Source organism: Paramisgurnus dabryanus, chromosome 1, assembly GCF_030506205.2.
Source record: "Paramisgurnus dabryanus chromosome 1, PD_genome_1.1, whole genome shotgun sequence".
NCBI classification, from domain to species: domain Eukaryota; kingdom Metazoa; phylum Chordata; class Actinopteri; order Cypriniformes; family Cobitidae; genus Paramisgurnus; species Paramisgurnus dabryanus.
In genome coordinates, this window is record NC_133337.1 from 10,136,277 (window position 1) to 10,157,282 (window position 21,006).

The following is a 21,006-nucleotide window of genomic DNA, read 5'->3' on the forward strand; positions in this document are numbered from 1 at the left end:
CTCCTGTTCAGCCATTGCATGCATTACAGAAGAAACTCACAAACTAGTAAGTAAAACTCAGTTAATTCTAGGTTATATAAAGCATATTGTTTCAACTTAGATAATCACTGTCAGGGTTTAAATTGGGCTGGGGCCACCCGGGGCTAAACCCCGGCACCAGAGACGTCATGCCCATTCAAACTGACCCTCGGTTTTTGAGCCAACTGGATTTTGCATGCAACCTCAAAATCAAAGAAGCATCCATTAATCTGTTACTTGTCTTTTAATCTGTTTAATATGCGCAATATTATCAATTCTGTGCTGCATCATTGTCACTTTCACTTGTCATTTTTGCCGCTTTGATCGTGTTAAATTTCTTTATTCTGGCGTCATCAGCGTCGGAGCGCGCTCACAAGCTTTGCTGTTGCATTTGGCTATCTGAGGAATTAAAACGTCTAATGCTGCATTTACACCGACCGCGGTAAGGGCGTGAAGCGCGAGTGATTTCAATGTTAAGTCAATGTGAAGACGCGTTGACGCGCGTCAAGAGGTCCCGCGGCGCGGAAGAGGCGTTCGGCGCGGCGCGGAAGACGCGTTTCCGCCTCTTTCGCGCGTGAAGCTCGGGCGAAAGGCGCGAATTGAGCGTTGTGCGCGGTACGCGCGGTAAGCGCGAATGGTGCTTTTTGTGCATCTAGCGGTTCACGCGAATTTGCGGCTGACGCCCGAGTTGAAAAATTTGAACTTTGGCGGAATTTCGCGCCGCGTTAACCAATCAGGAGCCTGCTTGCTGCTGTGGTGGCAGCCCCGCCCGGAGTCACTCACTCAACCACGGCTTGATATTGTCCATAAGCAGACACCCGGAGCTATACGACACAAGTTCTTATTTCTATAGAGGAGACAGGAATAAAAAGGACCTCGCTTGGAAGAGTGTCAGTGAGGACATTGGGCAACCTGGTAATTGTAATACACACTTCACTTTTGAGTCACGTGACGTTTATCGACCCGTGTCGTTTATTTTCCCCATAGTAAGGTTACCAAATACAAACTGGTAACTCTCTCGATAAATGCACAATCAACATCAGTCATTTTGCAAAAAGACAACCGCATAGCACTTGCCCCTCCCACAAGAAGCGGAGTTTGCCTCTGACGCGCGTCAAATGCTTGGTTTTTCCGCGCGTCTACTCCGCTCTACACGCGCGAATGCATCCAAATTGTTCAAGCGGCAAACCACGCGCGGTAGACGCGATTTTGACGCCCAAACCGCGTTTGGTGTAAACTCAGCATAAGAAACGCTTACAACATTTCCAAACCCCAGGACAGTAATGTGCTGTTAACCTCCTCTGTGTAGAAAATGTATAGTTTAAAATGTGACCGTCTGGACTTTATATTAGTAGAGATTTCTAGATTTATCTTCTTGGCACAACGCCAAAGTTCGCCAGAGTTCACGGGGGCGCAGAATCACACATGCTCACATACGAGGTAACATTTAATAAAAAAGTCTGTTACTCTAATAATTTTATCTAAACATATTGTTTCAAATCGTTATTGAACATTAAAATCAATCACGTGGCTATAGCTTATGTCATTTTCGTTGTTTATGTACTTTATGGATTTATAATTACATTAATTTCATAGGATTATGCAGTTGTTTTGCAAAATGCATTAATGACACAATTAGAAGTCATTAAACAAAACGTAAATAAACAAAACATGCCATTTCAGATGTAAATATGATGCCAATATGTCAATAATCCGATTGAATAGTATTTGATATAAAAGTTAGTCAACACTTTTGTTTTGGAGGTTTTTGCATGAAGGCTGGGGCGCTTAGCTTGTTACAAATGTAAGTGCCATAGAAAAGACTGAAGAATCTATAATATTTCGTTTGATGTCTGTGTATGCACACATTTCTGTGAGCTGTGCGCACTGTGCCCCCTTAAAAAATGGTGCATGACGCCCGTGCCCGGCACATAGGCTGAAGGTCTCGCTCTACTCTTGCCAGTGTACCCGCTGCACTTGTGCATGTGCACTCACTGCCTGCGGTGCCGCGAAGGGAATAATGTGTTTCCATTCATTATGGGGCATACTCACCAAACGCAAGTTCAACGATTTGCGAGAGTAGATTACATACAAAGTCAATGCAAAGACGCAATCAGACAGACGCGTCCTCGCAAGGGGCGATGCGAAATGCCAATGACGCGAATTGGGCTGCGCAATTGCCGAAAACACGCGCTTTTCCCTTCAAACGCGTCTTTGTGTGTATGTGTATGTGTGTGTGTGTGTGTGAGAGAGAGAGAGAGAGAGAGACAGAGAGAGACAGAGAGAGAGACAGAGACAGAGAGAGAGGTAAGATTGGTGCCCACGTCGAGAAAACTTTATAGAAGACTAGAAACGTGTTAAGGACTAAAGTATGTCACTTTAATTACAGTATGTTAACTGGATAACACTGGATATAACTCATTGTAATAAAATAATGTATTTTAAATACACAAATCAAACGATGATCGGTCGATACTCATCTTTGATGGATTAATACTATTCCACCATCTGATCTTTAAATTATTTGTATTTGTCTCTAGTAAATCATATACTAGTAATAAATAAGAACAACTATACAATAGCATTAAAAGCAATGGGAAAACTGTTGACCATTAGATTCAGGCATAATAATTTTTTTAATTGTGCCACCCTAAGATTTGTACTGGCCCCTTTGTGCCCCCCCATGAAAACAATCCTGGGGGCGCCACTGATCTGGAGGTAAGGCTCCAAATGCAATAAAATAAGCCCTTGATAATATCCTGATGGTTTTTAACTGCAATTCAGTTCTCTGCATGTTTGCTTGTGCTTCACAGTGTTAAACTTCCCTTCTCTGTGTTCATTTATATATCTACGTTCAAGATGTATATGATCTTAAACTTCTGTTTGGTTTGGGTGTCTAATATTAGGCTACATGATGGTCTTGTAATAATAATTATGTATAAGCCTATTTTCATTTTTAGACAATGCTTATATTATATGCAAAAATAAGCTTTTATATCAATGACTATGCAAATTAGAGTTAATTCATGGTCATCTTAAATGTGTATTCATTAAAAACATTTACACCATTAAATTACACATGGTAATGTTATCGATAGTTGTCAGATAATAGCTATTGAAAGAATTGAATATTTTTTCTCCTTTAATGCATGTTTTAGCCACAGATTGAAGATTTATTTAATTTTAATTAACAGTTAACTTTTGTCCCTGAGTTAGATGTTGATTAACACTAAACCAGTCTAAAAATCAGTCCAGTTTCCCCAGCTGTAAACCCATTGGCTGTTAAAGTCTTTTTTTCTTATAATAAACTGACATGTTGATAACACATTCAGTTTATGTGTTTATGAGTACACTTTCAGAATGCTCTTAGTTACAAGAATAACTATACTGTATGCATCTGTGAGTGTGGTGGTGCTTATGAGGTGTCGCGCTAGGACGAGTGAGCATAAGGGTGAGAGGGAAAAATCACAGTATACTTACTACACAAATCTAGACTACACCACTGATTATAACCCATGGTTGTATAACAATAATTTTCGAATATTCCAATTTTGTCAAACTTCTTGTATTGTGGTGTCCAACAATAACCTAGCAATTTTTAGAGTGTGTTGGATGGAGTGTAACTGATTGTTTTAAACTATCATGATGGCAGTGTGCATTATTTTGTGTATTCAAATGTAATCTTGTAACTGTTATAGGGTTTTTATGAATATGGCTGGTTTATCGCTGTCTTTTTTGTCAGTACAGTTGTACTGTGCATTCAGCAGGTTGTTTCAGGGGCATGAAGTATTGTTAGTAGGCTCCTACATACAACAATGCATCAATAAAAAAAATGGCTTTACAGAAAATCTGAAATAAAGTAATATTTTTTTTTCTTGTTTGTAGATAAGCAGAGTTATAAGATATGCAAAAATGGCAAGAATGACTTGGACACATTGACATATACTTATGGTTTTCATTCACTCTTCTTTAGATGTAAAACTAGTATATGGAGATAATCTGTGTTCTGGAAGAGTGGAGGTTTTATATAATGATGAATGGGGAACCGTCTGTGATGCTGGCTGGGATTTAACAGATGCTGCAGTGGTGTGTAAGAGCATGGGTTGTGGGACTCCTATAGCAGCAGAGACTGGAGCTTTCTTTGGGCAGGGTTTAGGACCCGTGTGGCTGGATGATCTGATATGTTCTGGGAATGAGCCATCACTAAAAAATTGTCTATCGAAGGCATTAGGAACAAGCACCTGTAGCCATGAACAAGATGCTGGAGTCATCTGTCGAGGTAGGTTAAAATAATCTTTCTTTAAAAAAAGATATCATAATAATACAAGACAATGATACTGTATGTGAATCAGTAATATATATACAGTATATTATTTATATAAAATTAAATATAAAAATATTTCCTGCAGATATAAAGCTGGTAGGTGGTACAAGTCCATGTGATGGCAGACTTCAGGTTCTTTATGATGATCACTGGGGTTCAGTGTGTCACACTGGCTGGGGTCTGGATGAAGCTGCAGTTGTGTGTAAAGAGCTGGGCTGTGGTGCAACTGGAGAGCCAGTGTCATATGTGGGTCCTTTTGTTGGGCCTATATGGATGAGTAATATTGCATGTACTGGAAATGAGTTAACAGTGCGAAACTGTTCATTTACTGGATGGGGTTTGAGCAGTTGCATGAATGGACTTTATGCAGGAGTTATTTGCAACAGTAAGATCATTTTTGAAACTTTTTCTCTAATTTACAGTTAAATTGTTAGTTCATCCTAAAATGATCAAAGCCTGCAAGTGATACCAAATGTGTTCAGGTCTGGGCTTCATACAGACCAGTCAAGCTTTTCCACACTTGACAGAATCATAAATTTCTTTATAAACCTTGGTTTGTGCATACCCAGCAAGCAGTAGCAATCATTTCACCGTCTAGGTTAACTATAGACCCGATACAGACGGGTTATGATTAACCCACTTCTAGACAAAATAAACCTGAATGTTGTTGTTGTCACGGATTTGCCAGGTCCTTCCACTCACACCCCTCAGTTTCACAGATCACAATCAACTGAGTTTTGATTTTCTGCACCTGTCACCCCTCATCAAGACTGCACTACTTATACCAGCCACAAACACACAGACACCGTACGGTCTTGTCGAACGCTAACCACTGTTACGTACGATATATACCTGACTCACTATCTCTGTATATCTTTCAGAAACTTCCCTGGTCATCATCATCATCGTCATCATTTGGATTACCTCTCCCCCAGTGTGTCTGTGGCTCTCACCAGGATTCCCTCACTATTCAACATCACTCTTCCATCATTCATATATTCATCAATAAACTCTGTTCAAGTTTATTACATCTGTCTTCATTGTCTTCTGTCGCTGACACAAGACCGGACCAACTAACAATACATGTCTCAACAGGATGCATTCCAGAGCCTTGTGGACACAATACGAGCAGAATTGCTACAGACACCCCAGACCACTGCAACTCATCAGGCTACCGTACCCACAGTTCCCATGGCCAATTCAAATCCGTTCTCTGGTGAGGTGCATGAGTGCAAAGGATTTCTTTTACAATGCAAACTAATCTTTGAGATGCAACCCCCACAGACCGTAGTAAAATCGCTTTCATGTTATCTCTACTCACCGGCAAAGCGCTTCGTTGGCAGTTTCCATCCGAAAACAAAATGGTTCAGTCCTCCAGTCCTATCGTGCCTTCAGTGAACACTTTCAAGAAGTTTTTGGATTTCCAGAAGGTGATAACTCGGTCTGTGATGAACTTTACAATATAAAGCAAGGTAAAGAGTCGGCAGTGGAATTCTCTCTGCGGTTTCACACACTAGCTGCCGCTAGTGGCTGGGAAGAACGAGCACTGATAACAACTTATTGTAACAGCCTAAAAGCAGATCTTCATCTACAGCTAGCAGCTTTTGATGACAGCATTGGGCTTGAACGCTTTATTCACCGATTCGGAAAGAAAATCGTATGCTTGCATGTAATCCTCCTCAGTTTGCACTCAATCACCCTCCAGAGCCGCCCTCTCCAGGACCAGAACCCATGCAGTTAGATTCCACTCGCATCCCACTGTCAGAGCGGCAACGACGTATCACAGAAGGGTTATGTTTGTACTGTGCCAGTAAGGGACATCTCATTCTGAATGCCCCATCCGTCCACCCAGGGCTTTGGTGAGTACGGTTCAACCAGAGATACATATTTACACTCCTCTAACTACTAAAGTCAAGTTATCCTATCGCAACTTCTCCCTTGTAGTGTCTGCCCTCCTCGACTCCGGGTCGGCAGGGAATTTCATCTCCTCCCTGCTATGCCAACAGTTCAACATCAAGAAGGAATCCATCGAGCAAAAATTTATGTTATAATCAGTCACTGGAAAACCCCTTAACCGCTCATCCATCAAACATCAATCTGGGGAGATCACCCTGACAGTGGGAATCCTGCACCAGGAGAAGATCAAATTTCTGGTCCTGGAGAATTCCACCGCAGGCGTGATTCTTGGACGACCATGGCTGATTAAACATCATCCCAAGCTCTCTTGGGACACAGAAGAAATAAAACGCTGGAGTGATCCCTGTTTCCCACACTGTTTTCCTGAGATCCCTAAACCTCATCATCATCATCTTGAAAATCTCAGATATGCAGCACCACTATTGAAAGCCTTTAAGATAACGTATCCGTGTCTATTCCTCCAGGATACTCAGAGTACGAGGACGTCTTCTTTCCCAAAAGAGCTTCGTTCCAGCAGCATTAGAACAGCTTCGAGGTGCTAAAATCTTCACAAAATTGGATTTACAAAGTAGGGATGCACCGATACTGGTATCGGCCTCGATACCACATTTTCTAAAGTACTCGTTAAAAGTCCCCCGATATCGGGAGTCGATACCACGGTCTGAGAAATGTCTATGTTTGAGCGGCGTGTAAGGGGTTAATGCCTCTTGTGTTGTCCAAAGAGGCAGAGTTTACAACAAACTGGAAAACTAGTCCCTTGTTTTTTTTTTTAAATTATACGACTAAAGCTGTTACCTGTAAATTTAAATCATGTTTTTTTAAGTACTCGGTATCGGTATTGGCAAGTACTGAAATGCAAGTACTCGTATTCAAAAAATGTGGTATCGGTGCATCCCTATAACAAAGTGCCTATAATTTAATCCGAATCCGAGCTGGTGATGAATGGAAGACCGTCTTTGTGACCCCTACTGGACACTGGGAATATTTGGTCATGCCATATGGGCTGGTAAACCCCAGCTTCTGTGTTTCAAGAATTCATGCACACTATTTTCAGAGATCTTCATTGTTTTGTAATTGTCTACATTGACGATATTTTAATCTATTCCAGTGATCCAGTTATCCATGTACAACACGTGACTTCGTCAACACTCACTGTTCATCAAAGCTGAGAAATGTGAGTTTCATTAATCTGAGATTTAATTCCTAGAATATGATGTATTAGGTCACAGAGTGAGTATGGACGAAGGAAAGGTAGCAGCCATCAAGAACTGGCCACAACCTAATATGGTAAAGAATACTGGTACTGGTCATCCGGGCGCCCAACAAACCCTCTCGCTGCTTAAACATCGCTTCTAGTGGTCCAAAATGGCAGAAGACATTAGAAGGTTCATGAGGGGGTGTAAGGAGTGCGCGATGGCAAAAACCCCAATGTATCTACCCCATGGAAAACTTCATCCTCTTCCTGTCCCTCATCGTCCATGGTCACATCTTGGAGTGGATTTCCCCACAAACCTCCCCTTGTCGCAAGGTAACAGCTGCGTATTCGTAGTGGTGGATCGCTTTTCAAAGATGTTGCGATTTATACCTCTGAAAGGTTTACCTACAGCTATGGAATCTGCAGAACTCTTGTTCCAGAATGTCTGCAGATACTTTGGCCTCCCAGAAGACATTGTTTCGGACAGAGGTCCTCAATTCATCTCAAGAGTGTGGAAAGCATTCTTTAAACTCCTTGATGTGACTGGAAGTCTCTCATCTGGATATCATCCTCAAACCAATGGACAGACGGAACGGAAGATCCAGGAGGTGAGTCGCTTCCTCCGAACCTTCTGCCATAACCACCAGAACTCTCTGAGCCAGTTTCTACCCTGGGCAGAGTACGCACAGAACTCATTACCTCAACAAGCTACAGGTCTCACTCCATTCCAGTGCGTACTCTGCTATCAGCCGCCCATGTTTCCCTGGTCTGAAGAACCCTGCGAGGTTCCATCTGTGCAGCACTGGTTCCAAGAGAGCGAGATGGTCTGGGACTCAGCTCATCACCATCTACAATCCGCCCTCCGTCGTCATCAACAGCCTGCAGATGCCAGACGAACCCCTACACCAAACTTCCAGGTGGGAAATAAAGTCTGGTTATCCACTCAAAACATCCAATTACCCTGTAAAAAGCTGAGTCCCAGATACATCAGCCCTTTCACCATCATCAAGGAGGTCAATCCGGTAGCCTTTCAAGTCCGTCTCCCAGCACACTACCGATCCACCCAGTTTTCCACGTTTCTCATTTGAAACCTTTTCACTCACCTGTCACCTTTTCTGTTCCCTCCACAGGACCTGGTGAAGAAGCCCCCCCATCTCGACGAGGATTAAACCATCTACACGGTCAGGCAACTCTTAGACTCCAGATGTCGAGGTGGGCAGCTTGAATATCTTGTGGATTGGGAAGGATATGGACCGGAAGAGAGATCTTGGGTTCCACGTGATGACATCCTTGACCCAGAACTCCTACATGAATTCCATCAAGCTCATCCTGACAAACCAGCTCCCAGACCCAGAGGCCGCCCTCCTCGGCGTCCAGGACCACAGAGGTCCTCAGGAGCAGACCCTCGGGGGGGGGGGGGTTGTACTGTAACGGATTTGCCAGGTCCTTCCACTCACACCCCTCAGTTTCACCGATCACAATCACCTGAGTTTTGATTTGCCGCACCTGGCACTATATCTCTATATCTTTCAGAAACTTCCCTGGTCATCATCGTCTTCATTTGGATTACCTTTTCCCCAGTGTGTCTGTGGCTCTAACCAGGATTCCCTTACTCGCCAACATCACTCTTCTATCATTCATATATTCATCAATAAACTCTGTTCAATTTTGTTAAATCTGTCTCCGTTGTCTTCTGTCGCTGACAGTTGTATTTGCCAAAATAACTGGTAAAATGTATAAAGTCAGTAATTACAAGGCATTTGGCTTAATTTATTTGTTTCAGTTTAGGAGGGCTATGGTTGGACGTCTGTTAAATTTTCACTAAAAGCACAAACTTTGCCCTGTTTTGCCAGAGGTGTGTTTTAAAAGCAAAATTGCTTACTAGGAAGAAACACTGTCATGCCGTTATAGAAAATGGTTCTTTTCCAAACTGTTGCGATCAAATTAGATGCACACAATTCTACCTGTTCATTAAAAGGAGTCGTCCCAATACTTTTATAGTGTATATGGCACCAGTTATTTTATAATTCATTGGCATCCTTTTGAAGCTTGAGAAGAGGGGTCACCATCCACTTCATATGTTACCCTAAATTCTAAACATCATAAAAAATGCATTTTGGTTCAGAAGATCTGAGAATGCCATCAGCAAATAATAACAGGGATTTTCATTTTAGGATAAAGTCAAGAACTGTATATGGCTTTTTGTTGCTTTTCCTGGCAAATAAGAAATAAGTTTTTGTTTTCTTGCTCTAAAGTGCCTTTTATTTTACAGAAATTGTGAAAAAAGGTGTGGTGAGGATTGTGGTTACAGTTGACCCTGGCATTGATGTCAGTGACCCAAATATCTTAAAGAAGCTTTTGGACAAGGTGGATTTTTTTACTAATTATCTAAGTATACTGACCACTTTTTTTCTTTTAGAGAGGAAAGACCAGACACAACGTAAAATTGTTTTTATTTCTTAGACAGAGAAACTTTGTAAATAGTCTAAATACATATAGAATAAGTGTCATAATATAATATATGAGGATTCATGCTTGTGAGTTTTTTTTATTAATTTGATAGATAAGCAAAGTGGGAAAAAGTCAAGGAGATTATTTGGCAAACTGGAAAACACAACCTGATGGGAAGGTATTTCAGGAAATACCAACATTGCAGGTACATGTTGCTTTCTATTTATGCATACATACACTCTAAAAAAATGCTGGGTTGTTTTAACCAAATGTTGGGTCAAATATACAAATTTTCTGGGTTAATTTGATTCCAGCTGCTGTACTCGTCCCTTTTTGACACAACGCTGTTTGAAATAACCCAGCATTTTTTTAGAGCGGATTTATTTATTTACACACGTTCATTATTTAATATTACAATATAACAATATTGTATTGTTTTCACAGGTCAGAACTGAATGCAATAGAGAACAATAATCTCAAGCTACTATAATGATATGATGGTAATCTATTTATGCTCACTTGTCTGTACCATATACAGATATAACTCGTTTTAAAAACTAATTGTATATAATATAAATAAAAGCATAAACTTTATTGATGCAAAATCAGCAAGGAGGTGACTTTTAATGTAGATATACGGAAAATATTTTGCCTTATAACTACTCATTAGATACTAGTAAGTATTATTTAACACTAGTATTTATATATTAGATACTAGTATCTTTTACAATAGTTACTAGTAACATTTTTAATCTTACTAGTCACAATTGTTTTTTACCTGTCATATGTAATGACTAGTCAAAATGGCCACTGTAGAGTAAAATTAAAAATCTTACTAGTAAAATAAATTATCTTACTAGTTTCTATTAAAAAAGTAATAGTGTCTAATGAAAAAGAACTAGTATCTAATGAATAGATACTAGTATTTATTTAATAAGTCACTGATTCTTGAAACTTTTGCAAAACATGTCCCACTAAGAAAAGTGCTAATTCTGTTGGAAATTATTAACATTTTCATGAAGAAAAAGAATCAATGTTATAATCAGGGGGTCCTTTGCACATATGTAAGGTTCATTTATAGGCTTATTTTTAGCTTTTATTAATTAAATGATAAAATGCTGGCACATTGCTTATAAAATCAGCTGTTCTCGGTTAAGAGATAATCATTTCAACTTGATTAAAAAAGCCAAAAGTAATAATTGAATTGAATAATATATTTACCACATGAAAGGGTACATTGTAATATATATTAAAAACTACAAACAGTGAGTTTTGAACAATATTTACTATTATTTTGTGATTGCTCAAAATGTGTCCCACATATTCCACACCACTGTAAGATATTTATAAAAAGCAATGAAATCAAACAACTACAGGGTCAACTGCATTCCTGAGGACCCCATTTTCAAACCTTCAGCTCTACTGCATGCTTCAAGATCACTCAAGCTCCTGTATGTTTGCTATTTTCTCTTAAACTTGTTCATATTTTTGGACACTACTACTGTGACAACCATAACATGTCAACACCGTCATCTTTGTATAAAAAATATTAGATTAGATTATGAAATAAATGTATCATTTTTAAGAAGAGGTCTGAAGTAGCTAGCAACAGAGGGGAAACAAGATGGCACAATGTGAACAACTCATCTATTTCATGTGAAAGAGTAGGTTTTTGTCACCACCGTCAGATGTCACCACCGTCAGGTTTTCTGTCTTTTCTTTAAGGTTTTATGTATTTTAGGAAGTTATGATTTGATATTTGTTCATCATAGTGCTCAGGATTGTTATTTTTTGGACCAAACATTTACATAAAGTTTAAGCAAGAAGCCATTGACTTGAGTGGTATACATTTTGGAATTGTATGTTGTAATGAGGCCACTGTCACCACCGTCAGATTAGTGTCAAATAAACGTTGTATGAGTAATAACTGGAAAAACGCCTATTTTATGAAAAATACAAAAAACAGGGGATGTTGCACCGGTAAATTGCTCAAAAGCCAAGACCTTGGTCTATAATGATATACCTTCAGATTTTGTAATTTAACTAACTTTTTTTCAAAATTTAAACCTGTTTTATCCAAATTCTCAAGAATCACTGAAGTACTAATATCTAATGAATAAGTACTAGTATCTAACAAAGAAGCAGTAGTATCTAATGTTTATGTAGTGACTATTGGAATACATAGACTTTAACAGCTCACTTGATCAAATAGCCTGCGCACGCATTTAGGCAACAGAAGTGGTGTTATTCCCCATTGGTTCTAACATGTTAGCAACTCAGAAAGTTTATTAAAACGGTTTCCCAGCATCAAAATGTCTGGTTGTTGCGTTTGGTTGCACTAATATAATATACTTATATACGTATATATATATGTATCTGGCAACTTTAATTTTGGCCATCTGCTAACGTCTTCTATCCAATTCACTATAGTACACGGATCTGGTAGCTGTGTTGAAAAAGTTGATAAAGTTAACTTTTTAAAATAACTTTCTCTGTCTGTGTTGCTTCACTGCTGATTATTGCCATACTTCCGTTGCCTAAATGCGTGCGCATACGTTGCCACGTCATCATTGTGTACAAACAGTAAAAGGGTCTATACTATTCAGAATTTAATAGTTGATATCTGAATGACGGATCTTCATAGAAATCAATGGGAACATTTTGAAATTGGTTACTAGTAGCAATGGAATAATTACTAGTCACTATTCCAATAAGTACTAGTATCTAATGAATAAGCACTAGTATTTATTTAATATTTACTAGTATCTATTTAATAAATACTAGTATCTAATAAACAAGCACTAGTATCAAATGTTTAGGTACTAGTAACTAAAAAATAAGAACTAGTAACAAAAAAATAGATACTAGGAAATGTAAATGAAAAAAATGTCAAAACGGCTTGCCATAAACACCTGCACTTATGTCAGTGTTTCACAACTCCACTCCTCAGCCCCCCCCTTCTCCCAGAATGTTTTGGATGTTTTAGGTAGGATGTTTGGGTGCATGGCGAGGACTGGAGTTTGGCAAGTATTTTTTTGTATCTAGGTAAAAGAAGTTCTATATGTTAACAAAGTTATATGTGACCCTTTCTGTGCATATACCCAGCTAAAGCATTTATTTTGTGATTTCATAGACAAGGTCATTTGTCAGCTTATGTGTTTTACTATAATTATTGTGCTAATATGTTAAAGAAAACTCTTAATTGTAAAAGAAAATTATTTTTGTATTTTAAACTATAGACACCAATCCCTTACAACAATAATACTACTGCTTGTTTTATCCAAGACGTCATTTGATAGTTTAACAGATTTTTTGTTTCATATTATGAAATTTACAATACGCAAATACTGTAATGCAATGAATTATCTGCACAATATTTGCACTTAGAATAAAAAATACTAGGAAAATGTAAAAATAATCTAATATAAACCATCAGTGAATGATAAAGTAATGTAATATGACTGTGTAAATATAAGCTTATGTCATTGTGCATTCAATAAAAAGAGAATTAAGTTCAGTCATTTCTCAAATCAAGTGTGTTTATTATCACTAGGCAGTATATGAAATTTCAATATTCAATCAAATAATCAATTTTCAACCACTTTTTGAAACAACACAGTTTAAAGTGTTTTGCTAGACCAGTAAGGAGGGCATTACAAAGTCAAGCTTGCTATAGTTATAAAAGCAGACATTCATCTCTCTGTGATTGTTTAGAAAGAGAAAATGTGTAACTTTAGTAATGTTCTTCCCATGATAAAATCATTTTAATAAATAATGAAATTGTTTGTCTATACAGATATGATAAAACAATATAAAACACTTAAAACTTAGTCAAAAGTTTTTTTCAATATTATTTACTTCTTAAAATAACAGTCACTATACTATAATGTGTTCTAAAAACCTGATTGAAACATTATTATGTCACAGCTACACCGTTGTAACTCAGACCAAAGTCCTTTAAAGGAAGTCCCGTTTAATCCCAAATTTTTTCTTGGAATTTGAATACATGCAATTTACTCCTTAGACCTCCCTTACACATAAAATGTATGCCTTCTTTGATTTTATGTTGGTTAAGTTAGTGAAATATTAGGTTTTATACTCGGTCACAATAGTGACCAGTGGGAAACAGCATAGTCGGACTTCATTCAAATTCAATTAGACATATTTACATTAAAAACAGTGTGTTATACTACAGGTCACAATTGTGACCATTAAAAAATCCTCAAAATATATCTGTAGTAGACCCCACCTACAAAATTTGATAGTTCTATTTGTTAATTAAGATGTTTTACTTCTTTTTGTAGTAGTTTGAGGTAGACATCTTCTTCTAGATGTGCAAGCAGGAAGTAAACTGATCTGGTAATGTGACCTTTCACGCTAGTCACATGACATTGATACATTAATCAAGACAATCTATTTTTTCATTTAAAAGTTTATTTTCTTGCCCAGAGCCAACAGCTTTCAAAAATAAGAAAAAGACACGGTCACAATTGTGACCGGTGGGATTAAACGGGGAAGTCGCATCACAGTGTTCCTATATTTGCAACGCCTCAAAGGCTGTGTTCCACTCCACATTTGTATGCCCTTCTCTCGCAAACCTTCCTCAGTCTTGTTAACTTGGATATGTGTCATTACTTACACTGCACAAGCCTACTACCGGAGGAACACTTGAAATGGGTTTAAATGGAACACACTAACCCCTTGATATTTCTAAATATACAAAAAATTGCCAAAAATACGATAAAAATTGTCTTGGCTTGCTTACAGAAAACTTTACAACTATTAACATTATGTGCGAGAAGTGCTTTCTTTATTTGGTGGTGTAGTTCCCTGACACCCAATCCCTGACACCAGGGCATCCACCAAAAGTTTTCGCCTCGGTGTGCATGCAGATGTGTAAAGAGAGTGCAACACAAACCATTATGTGAGAAAATGGACCGTAAAAAAACAAAGGCGGTGGAGAAATACTTGGAGAAAGCAAAAAAGGGATAGTTAACCCAAAAACTTACTTTAAATTATGGAATTTGAATTTGCATCAAACATTGCACATATGGACATGAACATGTAAATGACATACAGAAATGTGTTGCCATTTTACATTTTGCATTGCCATATTGTATATAACATTCTAAACATGGTAATGAGACTAAGCCAGGGATGCTAATGTTGACGCTGCAGAAAACACAACACTCAATCAAAAAGCCCAAATGTTTAAAGGTCACGTTCTTCCAGATCCCATTTTTAAACCCTAGTTAGTGTGTAATGCTGCTATAATAGCATAAATAATACCTGTAAAATGATAAAGCTCAAAGTTCACTGTCAGGCGATATATTTTCTTTATAGAATTCATCTTTAAAAGCCTACAACGAACGGCCGGTTTGGACTACAGCCCTCTATTTCCTGCTTTAATGAAGTCAGTAAAAATTTTTTTTTATTTTTACTAAACTCCGTCAGTCACCAGCTTTGGCTTAAATGGCTCTGCTAAGCTAAGCTGCTGTCAAATCACAACACACTAAACAAACTACACAATCAGAACTCGTTACGTATTTCTGAAGGAGGGACTTCAAAGAACAATGAAGACATCAGACTGTTTTGAGGACAGTGAACACAGCTCTATACAGATAAGTAAATTGTGTGAAAAATACAGTGTTTTTTTTAGACGTGAAACATGAACACATGTTATATTGCGCACTGTAGTAGTAGTATTTTGAATTTCCTTTAAAGAGCACCTATTTCAATGCTAAAAACAACATTATTTTATGTATTTGGTATAATGCAATGTGATTGCATGATTAAAAAAATATTTTCCAAATACTGTAAATTTTTGTAGCTCCAGGTTTCACTCTCTTCCTAAAATGCACAGATTTGAAAAGCTCTGTGTCCCTGATTGGCCAGCTAATCTGTATGTTGTGATTGGCCTCTGACGTCAGCTGGAAATGTGACGCTCCTTACCATGTTTGAAAGATTCGGTTGCTAACAGGAGTTAATTTACAGGCTGTAAGTCCGAAGCGGAGGGATTATGATAATATATTGGTCTTGTCTACATCACCAATCTCAGGAAATAAACTATTGCCTACAATCCATGTGTTTGTTGTAGTCCAAGAAAAGAGATTTACATTGGAGATGATAACTTGCGTCATCGTTTACTTTGGGGTTTGTACCTTTTGGGATTATAATGTTGAAGGAAATGTAAACATAATGAAGTGGTATATTTATGTAAATTACCATTTATGTAATAAATCAATACCGTTTGGCTGCATGCAGGAGTGCTCATTGAAATCATGTGACTATTTCAACTCACAGAATATTCAAACTGTCATTTTGAGGTCAAGCCTGTAAGATGTTCATATAATGTGTGTCTAATTTGTTTACAGAGGCACGAGATGAGCTCAGTCAGGTGATAACAAGTATTGTTAATCAATTGAAACTTGAGTAATTTGAGTGTAACTGGGTGTGAGGAATGAAGAATTCACTCTCAGTTTTTACCACACCACCATAAATTATTCACGAGTTCACACTTACAAATAATTCTGAACAGGGTTATTAATATGCGTATTTGGCGTGCTGTCCGAGGAGAGGGCTCCGAGCTCGTTAATGGCCTGAGCCCGGAGCGCCTCCTGGCGGGGAGAGGGTTCCGGGCTCGGCCTTAGGCCCGAACCCAGAATAATCCCCCCTGTTCTGGTTAGTAAGGTGACTAGGCAAATCGTGCGGAGAAGGGGAGGTGGAGGGATGCTGAAACTATCAAGGAATGAGGGCGAGTTGATTTTCAGTCTATATAGGTTTCTGTTGATGCCGATCAGGTGAAGACCCGATTGCTGATTGTCGACAGCTGGTCATAGTTACAAGGTAATTAGGTTGATTATTTGAACATGCTCCTCCCGAACTTTGTTAATAAAACATCATTTCACGAGTTCACACTTACAAATAATTCTGAACAGGGTTATTAATATGCGTATTTGGCGTGCTGTCCGAGGAGAGGGCTCCGAGCTCGTTAATGGCCTGAGCCCGGAGCGCCTCCTGGCGGGGAGAGGGTTCCGGGCTCGGCCTTAGGCCCGAACCCAGAATAATCCCCCAAAAGATCGCAATACTGGCATCGGACAGCAGCCAGGAACAGTGTAGGTGCCCCCCAAAAAAAACGGAATGTGAAATGGCGGTAAACGGGGCTCCTTCGGGAGCAGGGGGAACATCACTGCTGCGGCAGTGGCGAATTTGTGAAATTTAGGGCTCCTGCAGGAGCAGTACAGACATCACTGCTGCGGCAGTTGAGAAATTGTGAAAATTAGAGCTCTTGCGGGAGCAGAGGAAACATCACTGCTGCGGCAGTGGAGAAATTTTGAAAATTAGGGCTCCTGCGGGAGCAGAGGAAACATCACTGCTGCGGCAGTGGAGAGTTTGTGAAAGGTAGGGCTCCTGCGGGAGCAGTACAGACATCACTGCTGCGGCAGTGGAGAAATTGTGAAAAATGGGGCTCCTGCGGGAGCAGAGGAAACATCACTGCTGTGGCAGTGGAGAATTTGTGAAATGTAGGGCTCCTGCGGGAGCAGAGGAGACAGTACAATGATGGCAGTAGAGATTAGTGGAAAGCAGGGCTCCTGCGGGAGCAGAGGAAATGGCACCGCTGTGAAAATAGGGTTCCTGCGAGGGCAGGGGAAACATCACTGCTGCGGCAGTGGAGGAAAATTGTGAAAAGCAGGGCTCCTGCGGGAGCAGAGGAAACATCACTGCTGTGATTGTGGAGGTTAGTGAAAGTGGTGCTCCTGCGGAGCAGAGGAAACAACATTGCTGCGGCGGTGGAGAGACAGGCATCTGCAGGAGGCAGGGGAAACATCACTGCTGCGGCAGTGGAAAAGGGCTCCTGCGGGAGCAGAGGGAAACATCACTGCGTAGGCAGTGGAGGTTAGTGAAAGCAGGGCTCCAGTGGGAGCAGAGGAAACAACACCGCTGCGGCGGTGGGAAACAGGGCTCCTGCGGGAGCAGAGGAAACGTCACTGCTGCGGCAGTGGAGAGTAGGGCTTCTGCGGAAGCAGGGGAAACATCACTGCTATTGCAGTGGGGATTAGTAAAAGCAGGGCTCCTGCGGGAGCAGAGAAAATGACACCGCTGCAGCAATGGAGAACAGATCTCCTGCGGGAGATGGTAACAACATCACTACTGCGGCAGTGGATTTTAGTAAAAAGCTGGCTCCTGCGGGAGCAGTGGGAAAGTCAAAGCTGTGGCACTTGAGAGAGTCTAATAGTTTGTGTTGTCCTGGAGCTGGTGGGATCCGCTGATGAAGGTTTGTTGGGTTTTTCTGATGTGGGAGTGGTTAAATGTGATAGCAAAGGAAAACATCACTGCTGTGGCGGTGGAGAAATTGTGGAAGGGAGGGCTCCTGTGGGAGCAGAGGGAAACCACTTCCATAGCAGTGGAGGTTAGTAGAGTGCAGGGAAAAAGGGGGGGGGGGCGCTCCTGCGGGACCAGAGGAAACATTACTGCTGCGGCAGTGGATAAAGTCTGATAGTTTATGTGGTCCTGGAGCTGTTGGGATGGAGCTGGTGGGATCCACTGATGAAGGTTCGTTGAGCTTCTCTGATGTTGGAGCGATTCAATCGAATGTAGGTTTTGGAGAAGAGGTCTGCTGGGAAGCCAGATAGGAGTAGGACAGATTTAAAGTGTTTTGGAACCGGAAGCATGTAACCCGGCGATTTGAGTCATCTGTGAAGAGTGGGTTTGATGTGGATCTAGCCTGGGAGTCGCTGGAATGTAGATATGCTAGGAGAGTCTGGTATGGTTGAATTGGTGTTTGGAAGTTGAAGATTTAAATGGAATGGCCTTTTCTCATTTGGTCCGTCTTGCTTTGTTTGATGGAATAAGAAATGGTATCATTGTCCAGAAGTGGTAGATCTGAAACTGTTGGGTGATTATTTGGATTGAAGTTGCAAGTGATGGCCAGAATGAACATTGCGTAGAGTATGAGGGAAGTGTTAGTGGAGTGGAAATCTCGACCAAGGGTGGAGATGCATACGGTGAGTATTTCTAAGGTTACTGGGTGTCTTGCCATAGGACGGGTGGGCTCTTTGGATTCCTAACGAGCGTGGATGTCTGGGTGCTAGCTATTACTGGAAAGGGTGAGCCAAAAAGAAGTTTGTGGAAAATTTTGGATTCCACTTAGGTATCCTTTAATGGAGCTGGCTTTGAGGTTCTTGTGGTGATTGAGGTAGGATGAATGAGATGGTGAGTAGGGACAAAATCAGGAAAAACAGGTTGTAAGAAGAGTAGAAGGTCTTGAAGCTCCTTCAAGGGGCTGGGTAGGTTTGTAGGATTCTGGGGGATACAGCTTGGAGGATGGTATCTAAAGAGGCATTTGAGGTGGGGGTTTCAAGAGAAGATGCACTGGTTCCAATTTCCTTGGCTAATTCAGAATTTCAGTTTTACTTTAATTGTGACATGCTGAAACATGCTTTGGCCGATTCCAATTTTATTTCTAAGAACTATGATTGATGGCAATAGGTTACAAACAAAATCTGCTTCTTTAATAGAACATTATTTATCAATAAATAATTTATTTAATATTGCACTTTCATCCATGTTGAATTAAATGACATGATCTTTTATTTAAAAAAAATCTCAAATAAAGTGCTCTTAAGTTTAGTCAGGCTCAGTGACGTTATTTATCAGCCGCATTAAATGTCCAAATATCAGTTGGACGGCTGTGGTTAGAAGTATAGTTCCTAGTTAGTATAACATGTAGACTTGGGTAGATCATGCTTTTAAACAAATAAGAAAGCAGCATGCAGTGATTTCTATATCCGTAATCTAAATATAAACAAAGTTTTAGGTTGTAAACAGAATTGAAGCGCTGTTTTTGGAAAACTGCGCGGAACTACGAGATTTAAGACCCTGGGGAATCCCTGGAATGAGTGACGTAGAAGGAAACTTGCGAATGAAAGACGAATCTTGGATTTAAACAACAGAGAACTAAAACGTGACAACAAACGCTTTAGATGTGATGTATGTAGTTTACAGCAATAAGAGGAAATTAAATCGATCTGAACAGATTAATTTGTCTTGACATCATTTACTTTATTGTTGAGCCAACATAGTTCAGCGACGGATGTGCAACAAAGTTGCTATGTTTTCGGGAAATAGTCATGACAAGCCAGCTGGCCTCTCCAACTATGCACGGTATGATGGTTTAGCAGCGCGTTATGCCGTTGGTTGGGAAAAGCACCCCTGAGCAGGGTACGCACACGAGCCAGCGGAACAACATCTATGTGTGTCACCTGCAGATGCGGGGCAGGAATCAATATGGGCTCGGGTTGTGTTCCTTATGTAAAACGATTGCGTTTCCCAGTATGGAATTAAATTAATGTAGCTGTTGGATAACAGGAGCTGCTTCCACTGCCAATGTGCATGTGGCTTTGAAGTTGTTTCTTGCGCAACTGGCAACATGATGTAAGTTACGAATGAATGTTTGCTGTGTATGTCATACCGGTTTGATTTATAATTATAAGAAAACAAGGGAGAAAAGCTAGAGGCGTCTGGGCATATGCTGCTAGCGGAGGCAGCCTCGTGCTCGAGCCCGATGGTGGAGACACAGGCAGGGGAAAGGGTTAGAAATTAGACTGAAAGGTCTGTGAAAGCAGGGCTATAACACCGCTGGCGGAAACATGCTTGAGCTGGATGGGAAACCTGTATCGCTGGGATGTGTTGCATCGTGCAGTGAATGGCAGGCTGCTTTGCGGCGATCTTTGGAGCGAAAAAATGATTGAGGCTTGGTGGCAGAATCTTGATCACAACCTGGACAGGCTGAAGGCCTGCTGGTGCGGTCTGACGAAACCGCTGTTGCGAGGATAGAAAACCTTTTGGTGAGTAGAGATGTAGCTTTGTGATCTTTCCTTGTTTAGTTTGTGGCTTTGCGGCGGGGTGTGGATTTTGTAGATGGAAGAGTTGGTTGGAGAGAAATATGAAGATTGTGGAACCTCTTAGAGAAGATGTTGGCGTTGGTTGATGTTTGTCTTAAGTTTAAGCAATGTTCAATTCATGCTGAAACTATCAAGGAATGAGGGCGAGTTGATTTTCAGTCTATATAGGTTTCTGTTGATGCCGATCAGGTGAAGAC

The 21,006-nt window shown here is 40.2% G+C and overlaps 1 protein-coding gene across 1 annotated transcript; it reads left to right on the forward strand.

The window, feature by feature from the left end:
- Positions 1-3,995: 3,995 nt before the first annotated feature.
- On the forward strand, positions 3,996-11,787 carry LOC141280071 (CD5 antigen-like). Its single transcript, XM_073811734.1, has 5 exons — positions 3,996-4,297; positions 4,428-4,727; positions 9,727-9,821; positions 10,018-10,110; positions 10,350-11,787. Exons 1-5 carry the CDS (start codon positions 4,117-4,119, stop codon positions 10,377-10,379), a joined length of 699 nt encoding a protein of 232 aa, XP_073667835.1. The 5' UTR covers positions 3,996-4,116; the 3' UTR covers positions 10,380-11,787.
- The last annotated feature ends 9,219 nt before the right edge of the window (positions 11,788-21,006 follow it).